Source organism: Crassostrea angulata, chromosome 3 (genome assembly GCF_025612915.1).
Source record: "Crassostrea angulata isolate pt1a10 chromosome 3, ASM2561291v2, whole genome shotgun sequence".
NCBI classification, from domain to species: Eukaryota; Metazoa; Mollusca; class Bivalvia; order Ostreida; family Ostreidae; genus Magallana; species Magallana angulata.
In genome coordinates this window covers 10,300,320-10,322,065 of record NC_069113.1, presented here as the reverse complement: position 1 = coordinate 10,322,065, position 21,746 = coordinate 10,300,320, and the positions used below count along the sequence as shown (strand labels likewise).

General features: G+C 32.7%; 3 protein-coding genes across 3 annotated transcripts; all 3 read right to left on the bottom strand.

Moving 5' to 3' along the window:
- Positions 1–2,693: 2,693 nt before the first annotated feature.
- LOC128178420 (uncharacterized) lies at positions 2,694–4,947 on the bottom strand. The gene is made up of 3 exons (XM_052845563.1): positions 4,883–4,947; positions 4,447–4,707; positions 2,694–3,607 (listed from the first exon to the last, which is right to left on the bottom strand). The coding sequence occupies exons 2-3, from the start codon at positions 4,697–4,699 to the stop codon at positions 2,709–2,711; spliced, it is 1,152 nt and encodes a 383-aa protein (XP_052701523.1). The 5' UTR covers positions 4,700–4,707; positions 4,883–4,947; the 3' UTR covers positions 2,694–2,708.
- A 2,538-nt stretch (positions 4,948–7,485) lies between these two features.
- Positions 7,486–9,754, bottom strand: LOC128178177 (papilin-like). The gene is made up of 3 exons (XM_052845222.1): positions 9,733–9,754; positions 9,302–9,565; positions 7,486–8,432 (listed from the first exon to the last, which is right to left on the bottom strand). The coding sequence occupies exons 2-3, from the start codon at positions 9,555–9,557 to the stop codon at positions 7,516–7,518; spliced, it is 1,173 nt and encodes a 390-aa protein (XP_052701182.1). The 5' UTR covers positions 9,558–9,565; positions 9,733–9,754; the 3' UTR covers positions 7,486–7,515.
- Positions 9,755–15,066: 5,312 nt separating this feature from the next.
- On the bottom strand, positions 15,067–19,744 carry LOC128177854 (sporozoite surface protein 2-like). Its single transcript, XM_052844742.1, has 3 exons — positions 19,691–19,744; positions 19,256–19,519; positions 15,067–16,027 (listed from the first exon to the last, which is right to left on the bottom strand). Exons 2-3 carry the CDS (start codon positions 19,509–19,511, stop codon positions 15,102–15,104), a joined length of 1,182 nt encoding a protein of 393 aa, XP_052700702.1. The 5' UTR covers positions 19,512–19,519; positions 19,691–19,744; the 3' UTR covers positions 15,067–15,101.
- Positions 19,745–21,746: the final 2,002 nt, after the last annotated feature.

Here is a 21,746-nt window from a genome sequence, read left to right as displayed (position 1 = left end):
GATATTAAAAACTACATTCATAGCAAAAACATTTCTTCAAACCAAATGCCTCTATTAAAAAGAAGAACTTATTTGATTAAAAAAGGATAATTAAATATTTTTGAAATTTAATATAAATGGAAGACAAGTGGACTTGTTTTTTATAAAATAGATCAAAAGTTCAAAACAAGACTTTTCTAAAGATATTTTTTAAAATACAAATTTAATTATGACTTATTTATTTCAATAATTAGCAAAATCACGGAATGTCGTCATATGTAACATTTATCACAAATTGGCAATGATTACATGTACCACTCCAAAGGTTGGGGAGAGCGATTCATTTAACTAATAGAGTGTCTGACATGTATTATCAATCTTCCAACAGATACAGAGATACACCGGCATTTATTTGAAATTTCCTATCATTTTAGTAATTTTGTTTTTTTTAAAAAGGGCTTAAAACCAAAATATCGCAATCAAGTGTTGTTGCTTTAGGTTTTGTTTGGTTTTAATTATTTTAGAGTGTGTGTTAAAAAAAGAATAAAATTATTTATTTTTTCATTATGAATTAATGCAAAAGGATAAAAAAAAAAACTATTAATCAAATCATTACATTGAAATCTGTCGTCGTTTCATTATCTAAAGATAGATTGTGTAAAATAAGATCTTCAACGAAATATAAAAAGTCATAGAACAGCTAATATATTGTCGAAATCTCCGAAGAAACACCAGAATACATTAGTTATCTATGGTTATCGTATCATCAGAAAAGCTACCTGAAAGTTAATAGAAACAGTGACTGATGGGTTCCCATATTAATATAAGGCAAGGTAAAGCAGAAAAAAAGTTAAAATTCTTTGTGAAATATTATTCAATATATTATTTTCAATTTATTTAGTTTTACAATTTATAGTCGTATACTACCTTGTATTCATTCGATGGTTTACATTCTTTATTATTTGTTTTTTTCGATCTTCTTCTTAATTAACTAAATAGTGATATCCTGAACAGAAAAAGTGAAACGTTTTAGTGTACTATTAAACCGGGAACAGCATTTTTTCCACATCCATAAGTAGTCATAACAGGAACAAACAAGAGGCCCAGGGGCCACATCGCTCACCTGAGCAATTGCCTTAATTCTGATCAAATTAGCATTACAGTATCAAAATACCTTGACAACTAAGTATAGTAGATCTTGCTAAAAAATATTTGAAAATCTGCCAATTTTTATCCACCTCTTTTTTGTTTTTTTTTTGGTAAATACCAAGCCCCTTTTGTTGTTGTACCTGTAAGAAGATTTTTCTCTATTCCTATATACCTCCCTCCCCCCCCCCCCCATTTCGTGGCCCCACTTTTCTCTAGGGAATCATTGTTTCATCAAACTTAAATCTACATACCTGAGCTTTCACACTAAGTACTGAGTTTTGGACCGAAAACTTTCCCAGAATATTTTTAAAGATTTTCTCTATATAATCCTATGTAAAAATTCAAACTACCATCACGGGCCCGCCCTACCACTAGGGACTGTGATTTTGCAAACTTGAATTAAAACTTCTCGAGGAAGCTTCTATACAAGTTTCAGCTTTTCTGGCCAAATAGTCTTTAAAAAGAAGATTTTTAAAGATATTCTTTGTATATTCCTACGTAAAACTTGATCCCCCAATTGTGGACCCACCCTACCCCCGAGGACCATGATTTGAAGAAACTTGAATCTAAACGATCTGGGGATGCTTCCACTCAAATTTGGGCTTTCCTGGCCTAATAGTTTTGAGAAGAAGATTTTTAAAGATTTTCTCTATATATATAAATTTATTCCCCATTGTGGCCCCGCCCTACCCCCAGGGACCAAGATTTGAATAAACTTGAATCTACATTATCTGAGGATAGTTACACGCCAATTTGAGCTTTCTTGGCCAAATAGTTTTTAAAAGAATTTTTTTAAAGATTTTCTCTATATATTCCTGTATAAAAATTTATCCCTCAATTGTGGCCCCACCCTATCCACGGGGACCATGATTTGAACAAACTTGAATCTACACTACCTGAGGATGCTTCCATTTAGATTTGAGTTTACCTGGCCTAAAAGTATTTGAGAAGATTTTTAAAGATTTTCTCTATATATACCTATGTAAAACTTGATCCCCCAATTGTGGCCCCACCCTACCCCAGGGACTATGATTTGAACAAACTTGAATCTACACTACCTGAGGATGCTTCCATTTTAATTTGAGCTTTTCTGGCCTAATAGTTTTTGAGAAGAAGATTTTTAAAGATTTTCTCTATATATTCCTATGTAAAACTTGATCCCCCTATTGTAGCCCTACCCTAACCCTGGGGACCATGATTTGAACAAACTTGAATCTACACTACCTGAGGATGCCTCCATACAAGTTTAAGCTTTCAGGCCGAATAGTTTTTGAGAAGAAGATTTTTGAAAAATGCCAACAAATTTTGAATAATTCTCATTTATCTCCTCTTTAAAGAGGGCGTGATCCTTCATTTGAAAAAAACTTGAATCCCCTTCATCTAGTGGTGCTTTGTGCCATATTTGGTTGAAATCTGCCCAGTGGTTCTTGAGAAGAAGATGAAAATGTGAAAAGTTTACAACGACGACGACGACAACGACAGAACAACGGACAAATTGTGAACAGAAAAGCTCACTTGAGCCTTTGGTTCAGGTGAGCTAAAAAAAAACAAAGCTTTTCTGGAAACTCTACTTTATTTCTTTAATACATTGTCAATCCAGATTTCTTTATGTTTGGTCTACCAGGGTAAATCGTATTCACTCCGTTAGGTGGTTTATCAGCATCCATACCATTTGTTGACATCTTCCAGATTTGAGCAATAGAGTTGATATTGACCCCGTTATTTCCGTTGTTGAGGCCGTTGGTAGAAGCTTCATTGCCCATTGATCCGTGCATGTTAATTCCATGTACTCCCTGGAAATTTGGCTCTGGCATAGGTGCATTCAGTATATTAGGCATATTGACGGGAATGTTAACGCCAACATTAGCTGGGATGTTGATCATATGTGCGTTTTGGATATTTTCTTTTGATGCAACATGAATATTTGGCATGGGTGCGTTTGGGACATTTGGCACGGGTGCATTTGGGATATTTGGCATGGGTGCATTCGAGATGTTTGGCAAAGTTTGTTGAGGTGTATTTGGCCGAACTGGTCCGCCCAAGTTGGCATTTGATTGTGCGCCACTGTTCATGGCGACATTGGCATTAGCACTTCCACCAGGCATTGGGTACATATTATATGGTCCATAATTTGATGGTGCACAGGTCGATTGGCATTCCAGCTGACTTTGGAAATTATTGTCGTTACCGCCATTGCATCCACTGTAGTAGAAAGATTGGCAGGTGCCCGAGTATTTATCAAAATACCAACGAATAGAACCACCATAGGGACAATAGTAATTTCCATGATCAGGGTATATGAAGCAGGCACATGAACTAAGGCAGTCCTCTCGTGATCTGTAGTTGTTTAGGTTCCCTCCACATCCTAAGTAGTAGAAACTCTCACATCTCCCGGAGTTGACATTGAAAAAATACCGTGTACTGGGTTGCCTGTATCTATAGGGACAGAAGTATCCGGCGTCACTGTTCATGGTGCACTCTGTAAATAAATAACAGGGGTTTTAATTCATCAAAATTACATGTATATCCTTTGCATATTGTTGTCTAATCCAGGTATACGTAAATAAAGTTTTCTAGGGGCAATTAATTTTTCAATAATAAAGCAGTATGACAGCATCTTGCTGATTTTGCAATTCAAAGCGGCTACTTGTCAATCAAAATTATTTGGTAACGTAATAACCAAGAATCATTTTAAAATTACGAACCTTACTCTTTCTAATGTTCATAAAATTCGTGCGATGTAATTGGCATATCAGAAAACTTGACGTGAATGAAAAATTTTGTATCTTCAGTAGTTCAATTAAAAAGATAATGCTGGATATTAAGAGATTATATGTTATATGTTGTAAGTAATATTGTAGGTGTAAATAATGTTATTGGTAAAATTAATAACTTTTTTAAACAGATACTTAAAAAAATACTCATTTGAGCCTACATGATTATATCAGCTCCTCGTTGTGCATTTTTTGCCGGATAAATTACATAACCTTTTTAATATCATTCCAAACGTTAAAAACTCTTAAAATTATAGAGTAGCTGTTTTGACTTTTCTATATTCCAAAATTAAAAGGACTGAATGGCCGTGGCCATTTTTAGACTGTCTTAATCTCCTTTAAAAGAAAAGCTCTACATAAAGATATAGGAGAATACTATGGATACTGATATCTAGACCAAATAATAGTTTATACTTTAACAAATCATATCTAATATTAAAAGGAAGATCTGATGGTTAATTTTATTGACCACCAAGAATCTTAAGTTAAAATGTTCTTAAAATCTTATTCTGTAGGCTACTAGTACAAAGACAAATGATCTTACGGTAAGGTACATCGGAATTGTATCGAGAAGTTGGCCGCATTTGTCTATTTACTGGATTTAGAATGTTGTTGGGCTTGTTTGGAAGCGGGCCAAAGTTAGTGATTGACATTCTGTTGTTTCCAGATGATCCCATGTTGATAGCTGGACCGGGTCTATTTCCCTGATTGTTGGCCCTGTTTGAGGCGTATCCGGATCCATGCGGGGCGCCTCCCAGGACAAACGGAAGCAGGACTAGTACACCGAACTTCAGCATCTTGATGGCTAGAGGGAAAACAAAGTGAATTAATATTAATCTTATCGTAAACGCAACATGCCATTGTTGCATAATTTTACAAGAAGTAAACAATATAATGATTTGTAAAAAAGGTGATTACAACAAAGAATAAAAAATTGGAAGTTAGAAAGAATTTTTACTCTTCACTACGGAATTGTTTACCTTGGATCTTGAAGAGCCTGAAGTGGATGGATGTTTGATAATGGAATGGTTCCTTTTATATCAAATGTTGCATCAGTCGACATGAATTTATACATCATTGCATAACCATTGACAACTCAGGTGAAAGATTTAACACAAGGAACAAATTACGTGTTCAAAGAAACACGAGGAGGGTTAACTCATTATCTTGTTGAAGTTTCTGTGTCAGAGAAAAAAGATAATTGTCTGTATCCTTCTATGTTTCAACATAGATTGTCCAAAGTAATACATGGAATATCATCGCTGTTTTAGGTTCCGTCAGAAATCGGACACGTTTACTTGTCAAACATTAGTTTTTCTATAATGGTACTGTGAATCAGCAATGCAATAAAATATCTTTTAACAGAAAAAGCGGCGTTTAAAACCTGTTTACGTTATTATACTTTTTTTAATGGCGGACCACTGTGAACTGATGAGGTTTCGCATTAAAAAAATCAAGATATATTTGAAAAGATCGATTTGTTGTGAAGAATATGCATTTTTAGTTTATTTCTTATTCTGATTTTATGGGCTTATCCATATTGTCTTTAATTTTTTTTCCGATATTCTTATAAATGTTCATCTAAAAATATATACTATGAAGTAATTTATAAGCATTCAAATGTACGTTGTGTGGTTTTTTAAGAAAAAAATTTAAATATTGATTGCTCCTAAACTAGCCTGGTAATGAACCCTAATATTTTTGGAAGAAACAGATTTAAATGTTATAATGATTCAGAAATAATATATCAAGGATCATTATATAAAATCAAGGAACGTCTCGTGTGTCCTTAAAGACCGCGAAATCAAGAGTATTGAACTGGAATCTGATTGCGTCAAATGATCAATTAGATAGAATAACTTTCCTTGGTTTTAAGTGAATTTACAATTTAAAATTATCGGGATAAGTAGGAAGTTTACTAACAAAACCAACAACACGATAATAAAAATTTCGTTCATGGCAAAAACATATTCTTCATACCAAATATTTCTTATAAAAATGAAAACTTGTTAATTAAAAAAGAATCATTTATTATTTTTGAAATTTCATATAAGTGGAAAACGAGTGGACATAGTTTTTTTTAAATGGATTAGAAAGTCAAAGCATGATTTTTCTCAAGATATTTTCCAAAATGCAAGTTTAATTTAATTACTTATTTCAATGATTAAACAAATTATGTACGTAATGTCGTCATATGTAATATTTATCACAGATCGGCAATGATCACATGTACCACTCCAAGGAATGCGGGAGAGCGGTTTATTTACTTAACAGAACGTCTGACATGTACTGGCAATCTTTTAACAAACAAAGCTTTACCGACGGAGATTTTTTTTTTAAATTTTCCCATCATATATCCCCTATCACATCTGTGGGTTTTAAACAGTACCATGCCAAAAAAGAGTTGCAACCAAATGTTATTGCTGAAGTATATATTTAGATTTTATTCATAAAGAGTGTGCGTTGATAAAACAATTAATTAATTTCTTTACTATGTGATATCCCGCGCAAGCGCGAGAATTAATTATAACTAATTCATATTAATACGTTACCATTTTTGATATGTTTGACCAGATTTTTCTGTTCATTTTTTAAGGTACTGTGTTCGAAATTTTTCTTTATCGATTTTCTTAACCTATTAAAGAAAGTTGATATTTAAAAGCAAACGCATGGCTGAATATTTGGAGGACACCGGGGCGAAAATCTACACTGAAATTGGTTATACATTCAAATGCATGCACATGGTTATATTTTTTTTTTTTTTTGCAGTTGACTTGCAAAAAATTCAACCTTATTTATTTATTTCAAACGAGGGAAAAGGTGTATAGTGCGTCGTATCTATTTTCATAATTTTTTTGTTTATCTCAAATTTCACTATAATTTTTATGACGGTCCCAAATAAGATAAAAGACGGTCAAATTTACCCCCCCCCCCTTGAACTTCCCCGGTTTATGCATACCGGTACATCATTTATTCATATAGTCGTTGAGTTGTTACATGTAACACAATTTGTTCATTGTTCACAAAATAATGCATAAAGTTTACTACCAGTCTGTCCTGCTATTAACAATGTATGTAATTTTAAAATGTGTACGCATATTTATACTAGCGGAAAAAAGAAACTGTGAATTATTTAATATATGAAAAAAGCATTTAAAAATTACGATGAACAAGTAATTTCAAATAACAGTGACTTTCGAGTGTGCTGAAATTGACGTTTTTCGACGTTGACATTAATGTGTTATGAGATGTTTTTACGAATACATGTGTTAACAGTATTACAAAAAATAAAATTTGTTCATTGTTATTTTTAAATGTTTTTTCATACATTAAATAATGCACAGTTTCTTTTTTTTCCGCTAGTATATATAGTATTGAATAAATCCACGAAACTTAAAAGACATTTGCCTCAATTTTTTTTGATTATTAACGTTTTTAGATTAATTTAGTTTTTTTTTTAATTTGCTTAACTAAATAGTGATATTCTGAACAGGAACCATGAAAAGTTTAAGTGTATCATTAAACCGAGAGCAATACTATTTTTTTTATAGCCAAAGGGTAGTCATAAAAGAAACAATTTTTTTTCTATTTCGTGAAACACTACTTTATTTCTCTAATACATTGTCAATCCAGATTTCCTTTGGTTTTGTCTACTAGGGTAAATCATATTCACCCCATTAGGTGGTGCATCAGCATTCATGGCATTTGTTGCCATCTTCCAGATTTGAGAAATAGAGTTGATACTGACCCCGTTATTTCCGTTGTTGAGGCCGTTGATAATAGCTTCATTGCCAAGTGATCCGTGCATGTTAATTCCATTTGCTCCCTGGAAGTTTGGTTCTGGCATAGGTGCATTTGGTGTATTAAGCATATTGATATTTGGCATGGGTGCGTTTGGACTATTGGGCATGGGTGCATTTGGAATATTTGGCATGGGGGCATTTCGGATATTTGGCATGGGAGCATTTCGGATATTTGGCATGGGTGCGTTTGGGCTGTTTGGCATGGGTGCGTTTGGGCGATTTGGCACAGGTGCATTTAGAATATTTGGCATTGGCGCATTTGGAATATTTGGCGAGTTGGTTTGGGGTGAATTAGGCCGAACCGGGTTGGCATTTGATTGCGCTCCACTATTTATAGCGTTATTAGTGGTTACAATTCCGTAATATGGTCCATAATTTGATTGTGGTGCACAGGTCGATTGGCATTCCAGCTGACTTTGGAAGTTATTGTCGTTGCCGCCATTGCATCCACTGTAGTAGAAAGATTGGCAGGTGCCCGAGTATTTATCAAAATACCAACGAATAGAACCACCATAGGGACAATAGTAATTTCCATGATCAGGGTATATGAAGCAGGCACATGAACTAAGGCAGTCCTCCCGTGATCCGTAGTTGTTTAGGTTCCCTCCACATCCTAGGTAGTAAAAACTCTCACATCTCCCGGAGTAGACATTGAAGAAATACCGTGTACTGGGTTGCCTGTATCTATAGGGACAGAAATATCCGGCGTCACTGTACATGGTGCACTCTGTAATAAATAACAGGGGTTTTAATTCACCAGAATTATATTCTTTGCTTAGTGTCCTATAATGCGCTACCCGTGATGTTTTTATTTCAAGAATAAAGCAAAACGATATGCTCATTTTACAATTCAAAGCAGCTATTTGGCATTTCATATCGAGATAGAAACTTGTTTGGTAGCCTATATGTATTCCATGTCGAGAAATAAACTTGTTTGGCAGCCTATATAATTTGAAACTTACTTGTTGTAAATGTTCATAGAAAAAAACCATATTAAACAATGCACATTTGAATATCAAAATGGGTTCAGACATAGTAAGAAAAAAAATTGCTTTTCCGTAGTTTAATTAAACAGATCATAATAATGTTATTTTAAAGTAATTGTTGTAAATACATGTATAAATTATGTCAGACATAGTAAGAAAAAAAATTGTTTTTCCGTAGTTTAATTAAACAGATCATAATAATGTTATTTTAAAGTAATTGTTGTAAATACATGTATAAATTATGTCAGACATAGTAAGAAAAAAAATTGTTTTTCCGTAGTTTAATTAAACAGATCATAATAATGTTATTTTAAAGTAATTGTTGTAAATACATGTATAAATTATGTCATTATCAATTTAATACTTATTTTAAACAGATACGTAAAACATCACTTATTAAAAGCTGCATGATTACGTCAATTGCTGTCCGTGTTCCTTATTCAAATTTTCAAAGTCCCAATATCGCCAATTTTATCATTCCAATGTTCAAAAACTCTCAAAATTAAAAAGTACATGCAATTGTTTTTACTATAACAATGCCAAAATTAAGTGCAGAAATTCGTAGAATCTCCTTCTGTAGGCTATTAGTATAAAAGGAAAATAATCTTACGGTAAGGTACATCGGAAATGTATCTGGATGGTGGTGGTTGCATTCTTCTATTTATGGGGTTTAGATTGTTGTTAGGCTTGTTTGGAAGCGGGCCAAAGTTAGTGATTGACATTCTGTTGTTTCCAGACGATCCCATGTTGATGGCTGGACCGGGTCTATTTCCCTGATTGTTGGCCCTGTTTGAGGCGTATCCGGATCCATGCGGGGCGCCTCCCAGGACAAACGGAAGCAGGACCAGTACACCGAACTTCAGCATCTTGATGGCTGGAGGGAAAACAAAGTGAAATAATATCAATCATATAGTGAACGCAATGTGCCATTGTTGAATAATTTTACAATAAGAAATCAAAAAATAGAAATAAGACAGGTAATAGCAATGTGAAATAAAGAATTGGAAATTAGAAAGGACTCTTTGCTACGAAATACTTTACCTTAGATCTTGAAGAGCCTGAAGTGGATGGACTTTTGGTGATGGATTTGTTCGTTTTATATGAAAATGTTGCATCAGTCGACATGCATTTACACGTCATTGCATAACCATTGACAACTCTGGTGAAAGATTTGACACAAGGAACAAAAATAACGTTTTCAAAGAAACACGAGAAAGGTTAACTCATTATCTTGTTGAGGTTTTTTTGTGAGAGAAAAAAGATATTTGTCTTTATCCTTCTATGTTTCAACATAGATTGTCCAAAGTAATACATGGAATATCATCGCTGTATTAGCTAGGTTCCTTCAGAAATCGGGAACGTTTGCTTGTCAAACATTAGTTTTTCTATAATGGTACTGTGAATCAGCAATGCAACAAAATATCTTCTAACAGAAAAAGCGGCGTTTAAAACCTGTTTACGTTATTATACTTTTTTAATGGCGGACCATTAATGTTAACTGAATGTGAACTGATGAGGTTTCGTTTTAAAAAACAAAAAACAAAATCTTTTTGAAAAGATCGATTTTTTGTGAAAAATATGTATTTTTAGTTTATTTCTTTTTTTGATTTTATGGCCAAATCAATATTGCCTTTAATATTTTTTTTCGATATTCTTATAAATGTTCAATTAAAATATATACTATAAAGTTATTTACAAGCATTCAAATGTACTTTGTGTGGTATTTTAAGAAAAACTTTAAATATTGATTGCTCCTAAACTAGCCTGGTAATGAACCCTGTTATTTTGGGAATAAACAGATTTAAATGTTAATGATTCAGAAATGATATATCAAGGATCATTATATAAAATATAGGAACGTCTCCTTGTCCTTAAAGACTGCGAAATCATAAGTATTGAACTGGAATTTGATTGCGTCAAATGATCAATTAGATAAAATTATTTTTCTTGGTTTTAAGTGAATTTACAATTTGAAACCATCGGGATAACTAGGAAGTTTACTAACAAAACCAACAACACGATATTAAAAATTTCGTTCATGGCAAAAACACATTCTTCATACCAAATGTCTCTCATAAAAATAAAAACTTGTTTAATTAAAAAAAGATCATTTATTATTTTTTATGAAATTTCATATAAGTGGAAAACGAGTGGACGTAATTTTTTTTAATGTATTAAAAGGTCAAAATAAGACTTTCCTCAAGATATTTTCTAAAATCCAAGTTTAATTTAATTACTTATTTCAATGATTAAACAAATTACGCAATGTCGTCATAGGTAATATTTATCACAAATCGACAATTATCACATGTACCACTCCAAGGATTGCGGGAGAGTGATTAATTTAACTAATAGAACGTCAGACATGTATTAGCAATCTTTTAACAAACATAGAGATTTACCGGAAATTATTTGAAAATTTCCAATCATAAAAACGTTACACGCAATCTTTTAACAAACATAGAGATTTAACGGCATTTATATGAAAAATTTGTTTTATAAAGACGGCTATATGCCAAAAATGGTTGCAGTCAAAAGTTAATGCTTATGGGTATGTTTAGATTTTATTTAAAAGGAATGTGGGTTAATAACAAAATAACGTTTATTTCTTCATAATGTATAAATGCAAATTGAATGAATGCAAGATCTGCAACCAGAAGAGGTTTTTTTTACAACATAACTATAAATGAAATTACTTACACTGAAATCTGTTGTTTTATTATCTAAAAATAGGATGTGTACAATGAGATCTAAAGACAAAGACAATGTTGTTACTTGCCTTATCTTATTTTTGTGAATAAGAAAATAGCTTATATTAACGGCATCGATTCCCTTGTTGGCAAACTGCAGTTTGAAAAAAAATAACGTAGTGCATGAGCAGTATTTTCTGTTTGTGTAGGCTTAAAAGGCCGATGAAAAGCAATATCCATAACCAAGGATCCGAGTCTGTATTCTGGTGTAGAAAAGTCAAAAAGCGGGGTTTCCTTGACTTTTTCAAGAAGACTGTTTAACTCTTTCAAAGGGACAGATTAAAGTTTGGTGCGAATGTAATGGAGACCCATTGTTTATTTACATGAGGTAACAATGAATTAAAGGAAACATCGTGAATAATTGGTTTGTTATATACATTGTCAATCTAGATTTCATTTGATTTAATCTACTAGGATAAATTACTCCCTCAAAATTGGGCTCTGGCAAACGTCCATTTGATGTATTGGTCATATCAATGGGAACGTTATTGCCAATATTCGCTGGCATGTTTGGCATAGGTGCGTTTTGGTTATTTCCTTTTGTTGCAATATGGATTTGGTTTGAGCTATTTGGCATGGTTGCATTTGAAATATTTGGCAAGTTGGTTTAGAGTGAATTAGACCGAACTGGTTCTTCCGAGTTGCTCTTTCATTGTGCTCCAACATTTATGGCGGTATTACCGATTACAGGTCCGTAGTTATAACATAGTCGATAGCCTGATGATCGGGGTGCACAGGTTCATAATTTCATACCAGTGAAAGATCAGTGAACCTTTTCTTAGTTAGATCAAAATTAAGCTCAGTTAAAGATTTTTTTTCAAAATATTTTCTGAAATGCAAGTCTAATTAAATTACTTACATAAATAATTAACAAAAGTACAGAATGTCGTCATAATTATGAAATATTTATCACAAGTCGGCAATGATCACTGTACCACTCCTATGGTTGCAGGAGAGCGATTCATTTAACTAATATAACGTTTGGCATGTATTAGCATTTTTCCAAAATACATAGCTTTACCGACGGAGATTGATTTAAAAATTCCCCGATCATATATCTCCTATCATATCTGTGGTTTTTAAACAGTAGCATGCCAAAAATAGTTGCGATCAAATGTTATTGCTGAAAGATATATTTAGATTTTATTCATAAGGAGAGTGTGTTAATAAAATAATAGATTTATTTCTTTACTATATGATATCCCGCGCAAGCGCGAGAATCAATTATAACTAATTCATATCAATATGTTACAATTTTTAAAATGTTTGATCAGATTTTTTTGTTCATTTTTGTAGGTACTGTGTTCGAAATTTTTCTTAAGGTGGAATAACACACCTGGAAACGTCACTCACATGAACTGTAAATTATTTGATTATGAAAGATATAATGATAAATAAACTATACATATGTCAAATAAGCGAAAAATTTGCAAATTGGGGGTAAAAAATGAATATCTGAAAAAAACAATTCAGCAAGTAACAACAAAAGCCCCTGCGGGATTCGAACTCGGTATGTGTGGATCACAAGCCCGACACTTTATCCACTCGGCTATGAAGTAGTTATATGTTGCCGTCGATGACATCCTTTTAATAAAACAAAATGTCGTTTCGATCAGAGGTCAGCCATTTTATGTCGATGTGTTATACCATCTAAATCAATTTTCTCAACCTATTGTATAAAGTTGATATTTAAAAGTAAACGCATAGCTGGATATTTGGAGGAACATTTAGGTGAAAATCTACACTGAAATTACAAATATAAATTCATGTACATGGTTTTTTGTTGTATTTTTTTGGTTTTTTTTTTTTTTTGGTTGAAGTTAAGTAGCAAAAATTTCAACCTTGTTTTATTCATTTCAAACCAGGGAGTAGGTGTTAAGTGCGTCCTATCTATTTTCAAAGTTTTGTTGTTAATGTTAAAATTTCACTGTAATTTTTATGACGGTCCCAAATAAGATAAAAGACGGTGAAATACCCCCCCCCCCCCCAATTGAACTTCCCCGGTTTATGCATACATCATTTATTCATATAGTCGTTGAGTTGTTACATGTTACGCAATTTGTTTATGGTTCACAAAAAAATACATAAGGTTAAATACCAGTCTGTCCTGCTATTAACAATGTATGTAATTTTAAAAAGTATACACATATTTATATGCAGATCTATAACCAAAGTTGTAATCCAAAGTATTTATCCGATGATGACAGTACCGATCAGACCCAACCTAACAGAAAGTAATCCCCAACAAAACCCTGGGTTAACTTTTTGGGTTTACTGCGGGTCTACTAGAGTGAACCTAGAGTAAACCCAAAGTAAACCCAGAGTGGACACAGAGAATAAATCCCGATCATAAGTATACCCCTGAAAGCAGGCGCTACATGTGAATTTGGAATATACAAGGGGCAGGAATTACAGGCAGAGTAAGATGGTAAAGACGGTTCTGCTTCACACTTCACTGCGTACATGTGACCTTTAAAGCAATTCCCAAGTAAATTCAAAGTAAACCCATGGGTCTGATTTGTACTGTAACTCTCCCTGCACTTTCCACCATGACGTTATTAGTCAACTTGTGTTTGGGAACCTGTTCTGAAAAGTTCTTTCCATCAACACAAAAATTGACATATTAATTAACCAAAGATGTCCGATCCAAGGTACCTTCCAGCGATGCATGATGAACTCATCGTGCACTTTCCACCATGTTTTTGATTTGTCAACCCGCGTTCTTGGTTACCCCGCTCTGGAAATTTCTATCCATCAAAACTCAAATTGCGCATTCAAGAAACGAACTGCCTCATTTTATTTATTCAACAGTTGTCTAACATAAATTCCAATGTATAATCTGCATTTATTCCCGGTATATATATTCGATTTTTAAATAATCATTGAATATTATTTCACTGCAAGGATATATTTTTGTGCAAACTAGCACCACCTTACTCTCATTCTTGCTATTTCGGGTTGTTTTATCGAAAATGAAAGTAAGTTTTTAATTTATTTTGCAATGATTACTTATCACGTAAAATGCAATTAGAGTATACGGACATCAAGTCACACGTGTTAGAATACCAAAGGTGTAAGCAGTTACTTTTGTGATAATATTTCGTAGTTAACTGGCAAAATGTCTTAATATATAGGATTATAGGATATCTTAAATAACAGCTTTTATAAGTAAATTACATTGAAATATCTGCCGTTTTATTATATGATACCCCCGAGATTCGATAAGTTGTATAAAAGAAATAGAAAAGTCGAAATCTCGAAATGAACGCAACAAAGTAGTAGATATCTGTAAACGTACCACCACAGAAGTCACTGGAACTGAAAGATTTCCATAGTAATATAAAGCAAGACCCAGCAGAAAAAAATTATCGTTCCGAATTCTTCTTGAAAAAATATGCGTTAATTTTCAATTCATATTCAACTTAGATTTTGTATATGTAGCCATAAACTGCCTCATATCTTATTTGAATATATGCGTTTTTAAATTAATTTATTTTTTTATTATTTGCCTATTGATTAAATAAATAATGATATCCTGAACAGGAACAATGAAACGTTTTAGTTTAATATTGAACCGACAGCAATACTATTGTTCTCATAGCCAGGGTAGTCAGAAGAGAAACAATTTTTTTCTATTTCTTGAAACACTACTTTATTTCTCTAATACATTGTCAATCCAGATTTCATTTGGTTTGGTCCACTTGGGTAAATCATATTCACCCCATTAGGTGGTGCATCAGCATTCATGGCATTTGTTGCCATCTTCCAGATTTGAGCAATAGAGTTGATATTGACCCCGTTATTTCCGTTGTTGAGGCCGTTGGTAATAGCTTCATTGCCCATTGATCCATGCATGTTAATTCCATTTACTCCCTGGAAGTTTGGTTCTGGCAAAGGTGCATTTGGTGTATTAGGCATATTGATATTTGGCATGGGTGCGTTTGGACTATTGGGCATGGGTGCATTTGGGATATTTGGCATGGGTGCGTTTGGGCTATTTGGCACGGGTTCATTTCGGATATTTGGTATAGGTGCGTTTGGGCTATTTGGCATGGGTGCGTTTGGGCGATTTGGCATGGGTGTATTTGGAATATTAGGCATGGGCGCATTTGGAATATTTGGCAAGTTGGTTTGGGGTGAATTAGGCCGAACTGGTCCGACCGAGTTGGCAAATGATTGTGTTCCACTGTTCCTGGCGAAATTACCGTTTATGGGTCTGTTGTAATAATAGCTTGACGACTGTGGTGCACAGGTCGATTGGCATTCTAGCTGACTTTGGAAATTATTGTCGTTACCACCATTGCATCCACTGTAGTAGAAAGATTGGCAGGTGCCCGAGTATTTATTGAAATACCAACGAGTGGACCCACCATAGGGACAATAATAATTTCCATAATCACGGGATATGAAGCAGGCACATGAACTAAGGCAGTCTTCACGTGATCCGTAGTTGTTTAGGTTCCCTCCACATCCTAGATAGTAGAAACTCTCACATCTCCCGGAGTAGACATTGAAGAAATACCGTGTACTGGGTTGCTCGTATCTATAGGGACAGAAGTATCCGGCGTCACTGTACATTGTGCACTCTGTAATGAATATCAGGGGTTTTAATTCATCAAAATTATATTCTTTGCATAGTGTCGTATAATGTGCTTCCCGTGATGTCTTTTATTTCAAGAATAAAGCAAAACGACATGCTCATTTTACAATTCAAAGCAGCTATTTGGCAATTCCATATCGAGATAGAAACTGGTTGGTAGCCTATCTTTTTTCTATATCGAGAAATAAACTTATACAATTTTGAAACTTACTTGTTGTAAATGTTCATGGAAAAAAAAAACATATTAAACAATGCACATTTGAATATCAAAATTGGTTCAGACATAGTGAGAAAAAAATTGCTTTTCAGTAGTTTAATTAAACAGATCATGGTTGAGATAATAACACTGTGCCGGATAATTATGCCAGTGCCAAAGTGGCATTTTTGCACCCACTTAAGCTGCATATATCGAAAAATTCAAATATGCCATATTAGAGACCATTGCTTAAAGAGTTAACATCTATTTTTGTTATCATTGTAAATCACCTGTCAGGTGAGATATTTACCTTTCAAAACTAAATTCCTATAGAAAAATAGTTTTTCCCATAGGAAAAACAATATTCCTATAGGAAATTTTAAATTTCCTATCGGAATACAGGAACTTCCTATAGGAATTTAAATTCCGTTAGGATTTGATAAAATCCGATAGGAAAACTTAATATCCTATAGGAAAACTACATGTCTGAATTAAATTCCTACAAGATATACCATTCTCCTATAGGAAATATAATTTCTATAGGACTTGAAAAAATCCTGTAGGATTGTCAATATTTCGTGTAGGAGAATCAATTCTCCTATGGGAATTATCATTTCCTATGGGATATTAATTTTAAAAGGTAAATATCTCACTTGTCAGGTGAAACACACTGAAAACAAAAGTGGTTATATATTCTCTAGACAATGGTCTACCATTTGGTATACATGGATTTTCCCGAAACTGCATCTTAAGAGAGTGCAAAAGTGCCACCTTGGCAGTGGCATAATTATCCGGCACAGTGTTTAATGTTATTCAATAGTAATTGTTGTAAATACATGTATAAATTATGTCATTATCAAAATTAATACTTTTTTTTAAAACAGGTACTTAAAGGTCATATGAAACGATATCCTGACTATATTGAGTTATATACGGGAATGAGTTTATAAGTGCCAATTTAATAAGACTGGCATTGTTTTTTGAAGATTTTATGCAAAATGTGAGCGCCACAGTCGATCAAATCACTTAATCGGGAAAAGGAAGATTGACTTACGCGGCTTAGCTCCCTTGCCTATGACGTCAGTAAGACCCAATGGCATTATAAAGCTATGTTGTGAATACAAATATCCATGTCATTTTGCAGCAATTTAAAAGGAAAAAAATATTTTAAATTAAAACTTGTATAATTATACAATAATCAACCACGGCAGTATTTTTTCTCGCAAGAAATGAAATTGTGTGCGTTTATATTCAGTTTAGAGACGTCGCGGAGAATGAATGATAGTCTTCATAGATCTTTTTGCAAGTACAATATAATTTTAATACATGCATGTATATATGTTTTATTTCAATCTTTTTAATGAAATTGTCAAATTCAAAAATAACTGATCGTTTTTCCCATTTGCACGTTCATGCAATTTATTAAGATTTTTTTCTATACAACTTATGGTGGTGCCTCATTCGCTTCACGATTATACTGTTTGTTTCGATTTCAAATTCACAAATATGTTACCATTTAATTATTTTTAGTCTAAGAGAAATTTCTTCAAATGTTTTGATTTTGAAACGTGTACTTGTATTTGCCGCGGTGTTTTGATTTTACAACGTGTATGTGCGGTGTTTACTCACAGATCTTTCTCACTTTCTTCCGCAATTTTTTCTTTTATTATTATTAATGCTTGTTCATAATAAAATTTGTTCATTATCTTCACATTCGTTCACAACTATTTTTATAAAACAACCGATTTATTTTACCGAATGCGATACATTTCGAAATCCTTAAATGCCATATTTCCGTGATCTAATTTAATAAAACGTTAATACACGTGAACACAAAGTATTTTCTAAAGATATTGCTACATTTATATATCAATAAGTCAGAAATTTTTATTATTTTAAAATAAAATTTAAGAATTATTTTGCAGTATTTTAAAGCAGCTTTTAAATACAAACTATGTACACAATGCCTCAAACATTTTCATTGGCCTTCCATATACTTTTTTATGTGACAAAAAAAAATCAAATGAATTAAAATGCTTTAATTTCATTTAAATGTAGCTCAATTATTATACGTATCGATTTCAAAAGGATCAGGATAATTCATTAATCAGCTGTTAATATTTGGAGCATTTCTTTCGTTAAATTTTCAATGCAGTACGGGATCTTCATCATGATTTAACTCTGGTGAGAAGCTGATATTAGATTTAGTCATGAACGAAACTAAGTCATCTGTACTACGAAATCAAATGATCTCATTTGAAAAGAAAGACACGTTCATATATGCCAAAATTACTAAAATCAAATGGATAAACTACTGTAAAATTACACTAGTTTTGATGCATTGTTTACATCGGTGGGTCTCTGTGACGTCATAATCCACAAAATCAAGAACGATAAGCGGGGAAGAATTTTTTCAGGTGTTGAGTTTTCACGGTTATTTCTCAGTAATGTAAACGCAAAAAATCTTACTTCACGTATTTTAACATTTGTTTATACCAAGCTTATTATTTATGAAAGAAAATCATAGTGTTAAAAATCGTTTCATATGACCTTTAAAACATCACTTATTAAGGCTGCATGATTACGTCAGTTGCTGTCCGTGTACCTTTTTCAAATTTTCAAATTCCCAATACTGTGGTTTCATTAATATTCAAGGGTACACATGTATCAATTTTCATGGATAAAATGAAAATCACATTTTCAAGGATACGTAAATGCGTGGAAATGACCCTATCAATACAAATTATTAGTACAAATTGCACTTCAATGAACATTTAATTTCATGGATAAACTTAACAACGAAATCCACGAAAACTGATGTTCAACGAATATTGATGAAACCACAATATCGTTAATTTTATCATTCCAATGTTCAAAATCTCTCAAAATTAAAAAGTACATGCAATTGTTTTTACTATAACAAAATGGAGGGGGGGGGGTTCAATGCCAAAATTAAGTGCAAAAAATTTGTAGAATCTCCTTCTGTAGGCTATTAGTATAAAAAGAAAATAATCTTACGGTAAGGTACATCGGAAATGTATCTGGATGATCTTGGCTGCATTCTTCTATTTATGGGGTTTAGATTGTTGTTAGGCTTGTTTGGAAGCGGGCCAAAGTTAGTGATTGACATTCTGTTGTTTCCAGACGATCCCATGTTGATGGCTGGACCGGGTCTATTTCCCTGATTGTTGGCCCTGTTTGAGGCGTATCCGGATCCATGTGGGGCGCCTCCCAGGACAAACGGAAGTAGGACTAGTACACCAAACTTCAGCATCTTTATGCCTAGTGGGAAAACAAAGGGAAATGATATCAATCATATAGTGAACGCAATGTGCCATTGCTGCATAATTTTATAATAAGAAATCAAAAAATATAAATAAGACAGGTAATAGCAACGTGAAATAAAGAACTGGAAATTAGAAAGTACCCTTTGCTACGAAATTTATACTTTACCTTGGATCTTGAAGAGCCTGAAGTGGATGGACCTTTGGTGATGGATTTGTTCGTTTTATATGAAAATGTTGCATCAGTTGACATGCATTTACACGTCATTGCATAACCATTGACAACTCTGGTGAAAGATTTGACACGAAGAACGATTACCGTTTTCAAAGAAACACGAGAGGGCTTAATTCATTTTCTTGTTGAATTTTTTGTGTGAGAGAAAATCAGCGTTTCTCTGTATATTTCTGAGTTTAAACATTGAATGCTCAAAGTAATACATGGAATATTATTGCTGTTTTCAGTTTTCGCTAGACATCGGGCACGTCTACTTGTCAAGCATCAGATTTTCTATAATGTTAATTAGCAATACAGTAAAATATGTTTTAACAGAAAAGACGGCGTTTCAAATCTGTTAACGTCGATAAGGTTTGTTTTTTTTCACTGGCGGACAATCGTGCTTGGATATGGTAAAAATTGTCATGTAAGAATAATTGTTTTATACTGTTTTTTTTTTTAAATTATTTTAAATAGGACTTTTTTTTAATAATTTAAGCATCATCAATGGATAAAGGACGGAGAGCAAAAATTGAGGATTGATTGGGTTTGATTGGAAAAAAGGGGGAATGGTTCCATTTTTGTCATACATGTAAATTGCTGTAATGTATTTTTTAACTTAAATGGACTGAATGTATTTCTTACATTTATATTGTTTTTTGTAAATCTTATTTGAATTCTTGTAAAAAAAGAAAAGAGTCTGATTTTTTATTTTGGAAACATGTTTTGAAAAAATATTTAAAATTTTAAATTAATCTCCATGAGGAACAAGGTCAAGATGTTCACACGGCGTTGTTCATGTGTAATCAACTACTGGAAAACTCAAGCCATGTTTGAGATTTGTATCGCTCGGGCGCATCAAAATATTTAATGCTATTACCACATTTTTGAAAGTTGTGAGCCACCATGATGAGGTATTTTCAAGGTGCTTATTCAATTTCTTAAAATTTTAATTTTATGCACCTAGGACATCATATCTGTCACCAATAATATTGAATTGAGGTGAACTATTTGAAAACTTATTAAATATTTGAAAGATAGGGATTGTTGAACATCTTTTTGTACATAATACATTGAGTACATTTTCTGTCTGAATGAAATTTTGTTTAATTTGATTTTTGTATCTGTTTTCTAAATTATGTAAAAATTGATATAGAGGTTGATTGAAAATGACAAATTCTGTACTGTCTTTGAACAGGAAAATAGCCAGTGTTTATATACCTTTTATTCTCTATATGGTATAGTCTAATTGCAACCTAATCAATTGATTACCATTAAAGGATATTGGTATTTTAAAAAAAATTATTGTAAATTGCATTTTTTTTCTTCATAAAAACAAAAATGAGAAGTGATATATGAAACCAATTTTGCTCTCTACAATAAAGTTAGTGCTCAGCGCATCTAATAGTATCTTACACCTAAGAGTAGTGCTATACTACCAGGCGCCGTTATAAATAGTACAAGTTTAAAAGCGACTGGGTAGTCAACAAATAGAACAATTATCCATCAGATCTACCTTACTTTTTTCAATGCCTTTTTTAGCTATAAAGTATTATTCAATAAAGGAAACCATATTATATTTTAGTTTTGTTGCTATTCTCTTAAATCTTTATACAAATATCCTCTACAAAAAATAATTATCAAGACAAAAATAGTCTTTAAAAATTACGAGTAGCCCATGCAACCGTCTTAATTTTAGTTGAACCAACTTTTTTTGCTCGAGAACTTCGTCTTGTATTTTGAATTTTTTTCAAGGTTTGTTGTAAATTAAAAAACATGATGTTGGAATTTAATTGGTCTGGATGGTTATGACAATTTCTAAATTATACAATTCTGTTGTTAGATTATAACTCAGTCCTGCTTTCATTTTATAAATTCTTCACATCAGTTAACTAATGAATTTAAGTTTTTTTTTTATTCTCAGAAAAAAGGAAATTGTTTTTACAAATATTTATTAAAAATTGTATTTTTCTTTCTGAATAACATTCTATTCTGCATTCAGTCTCCTATA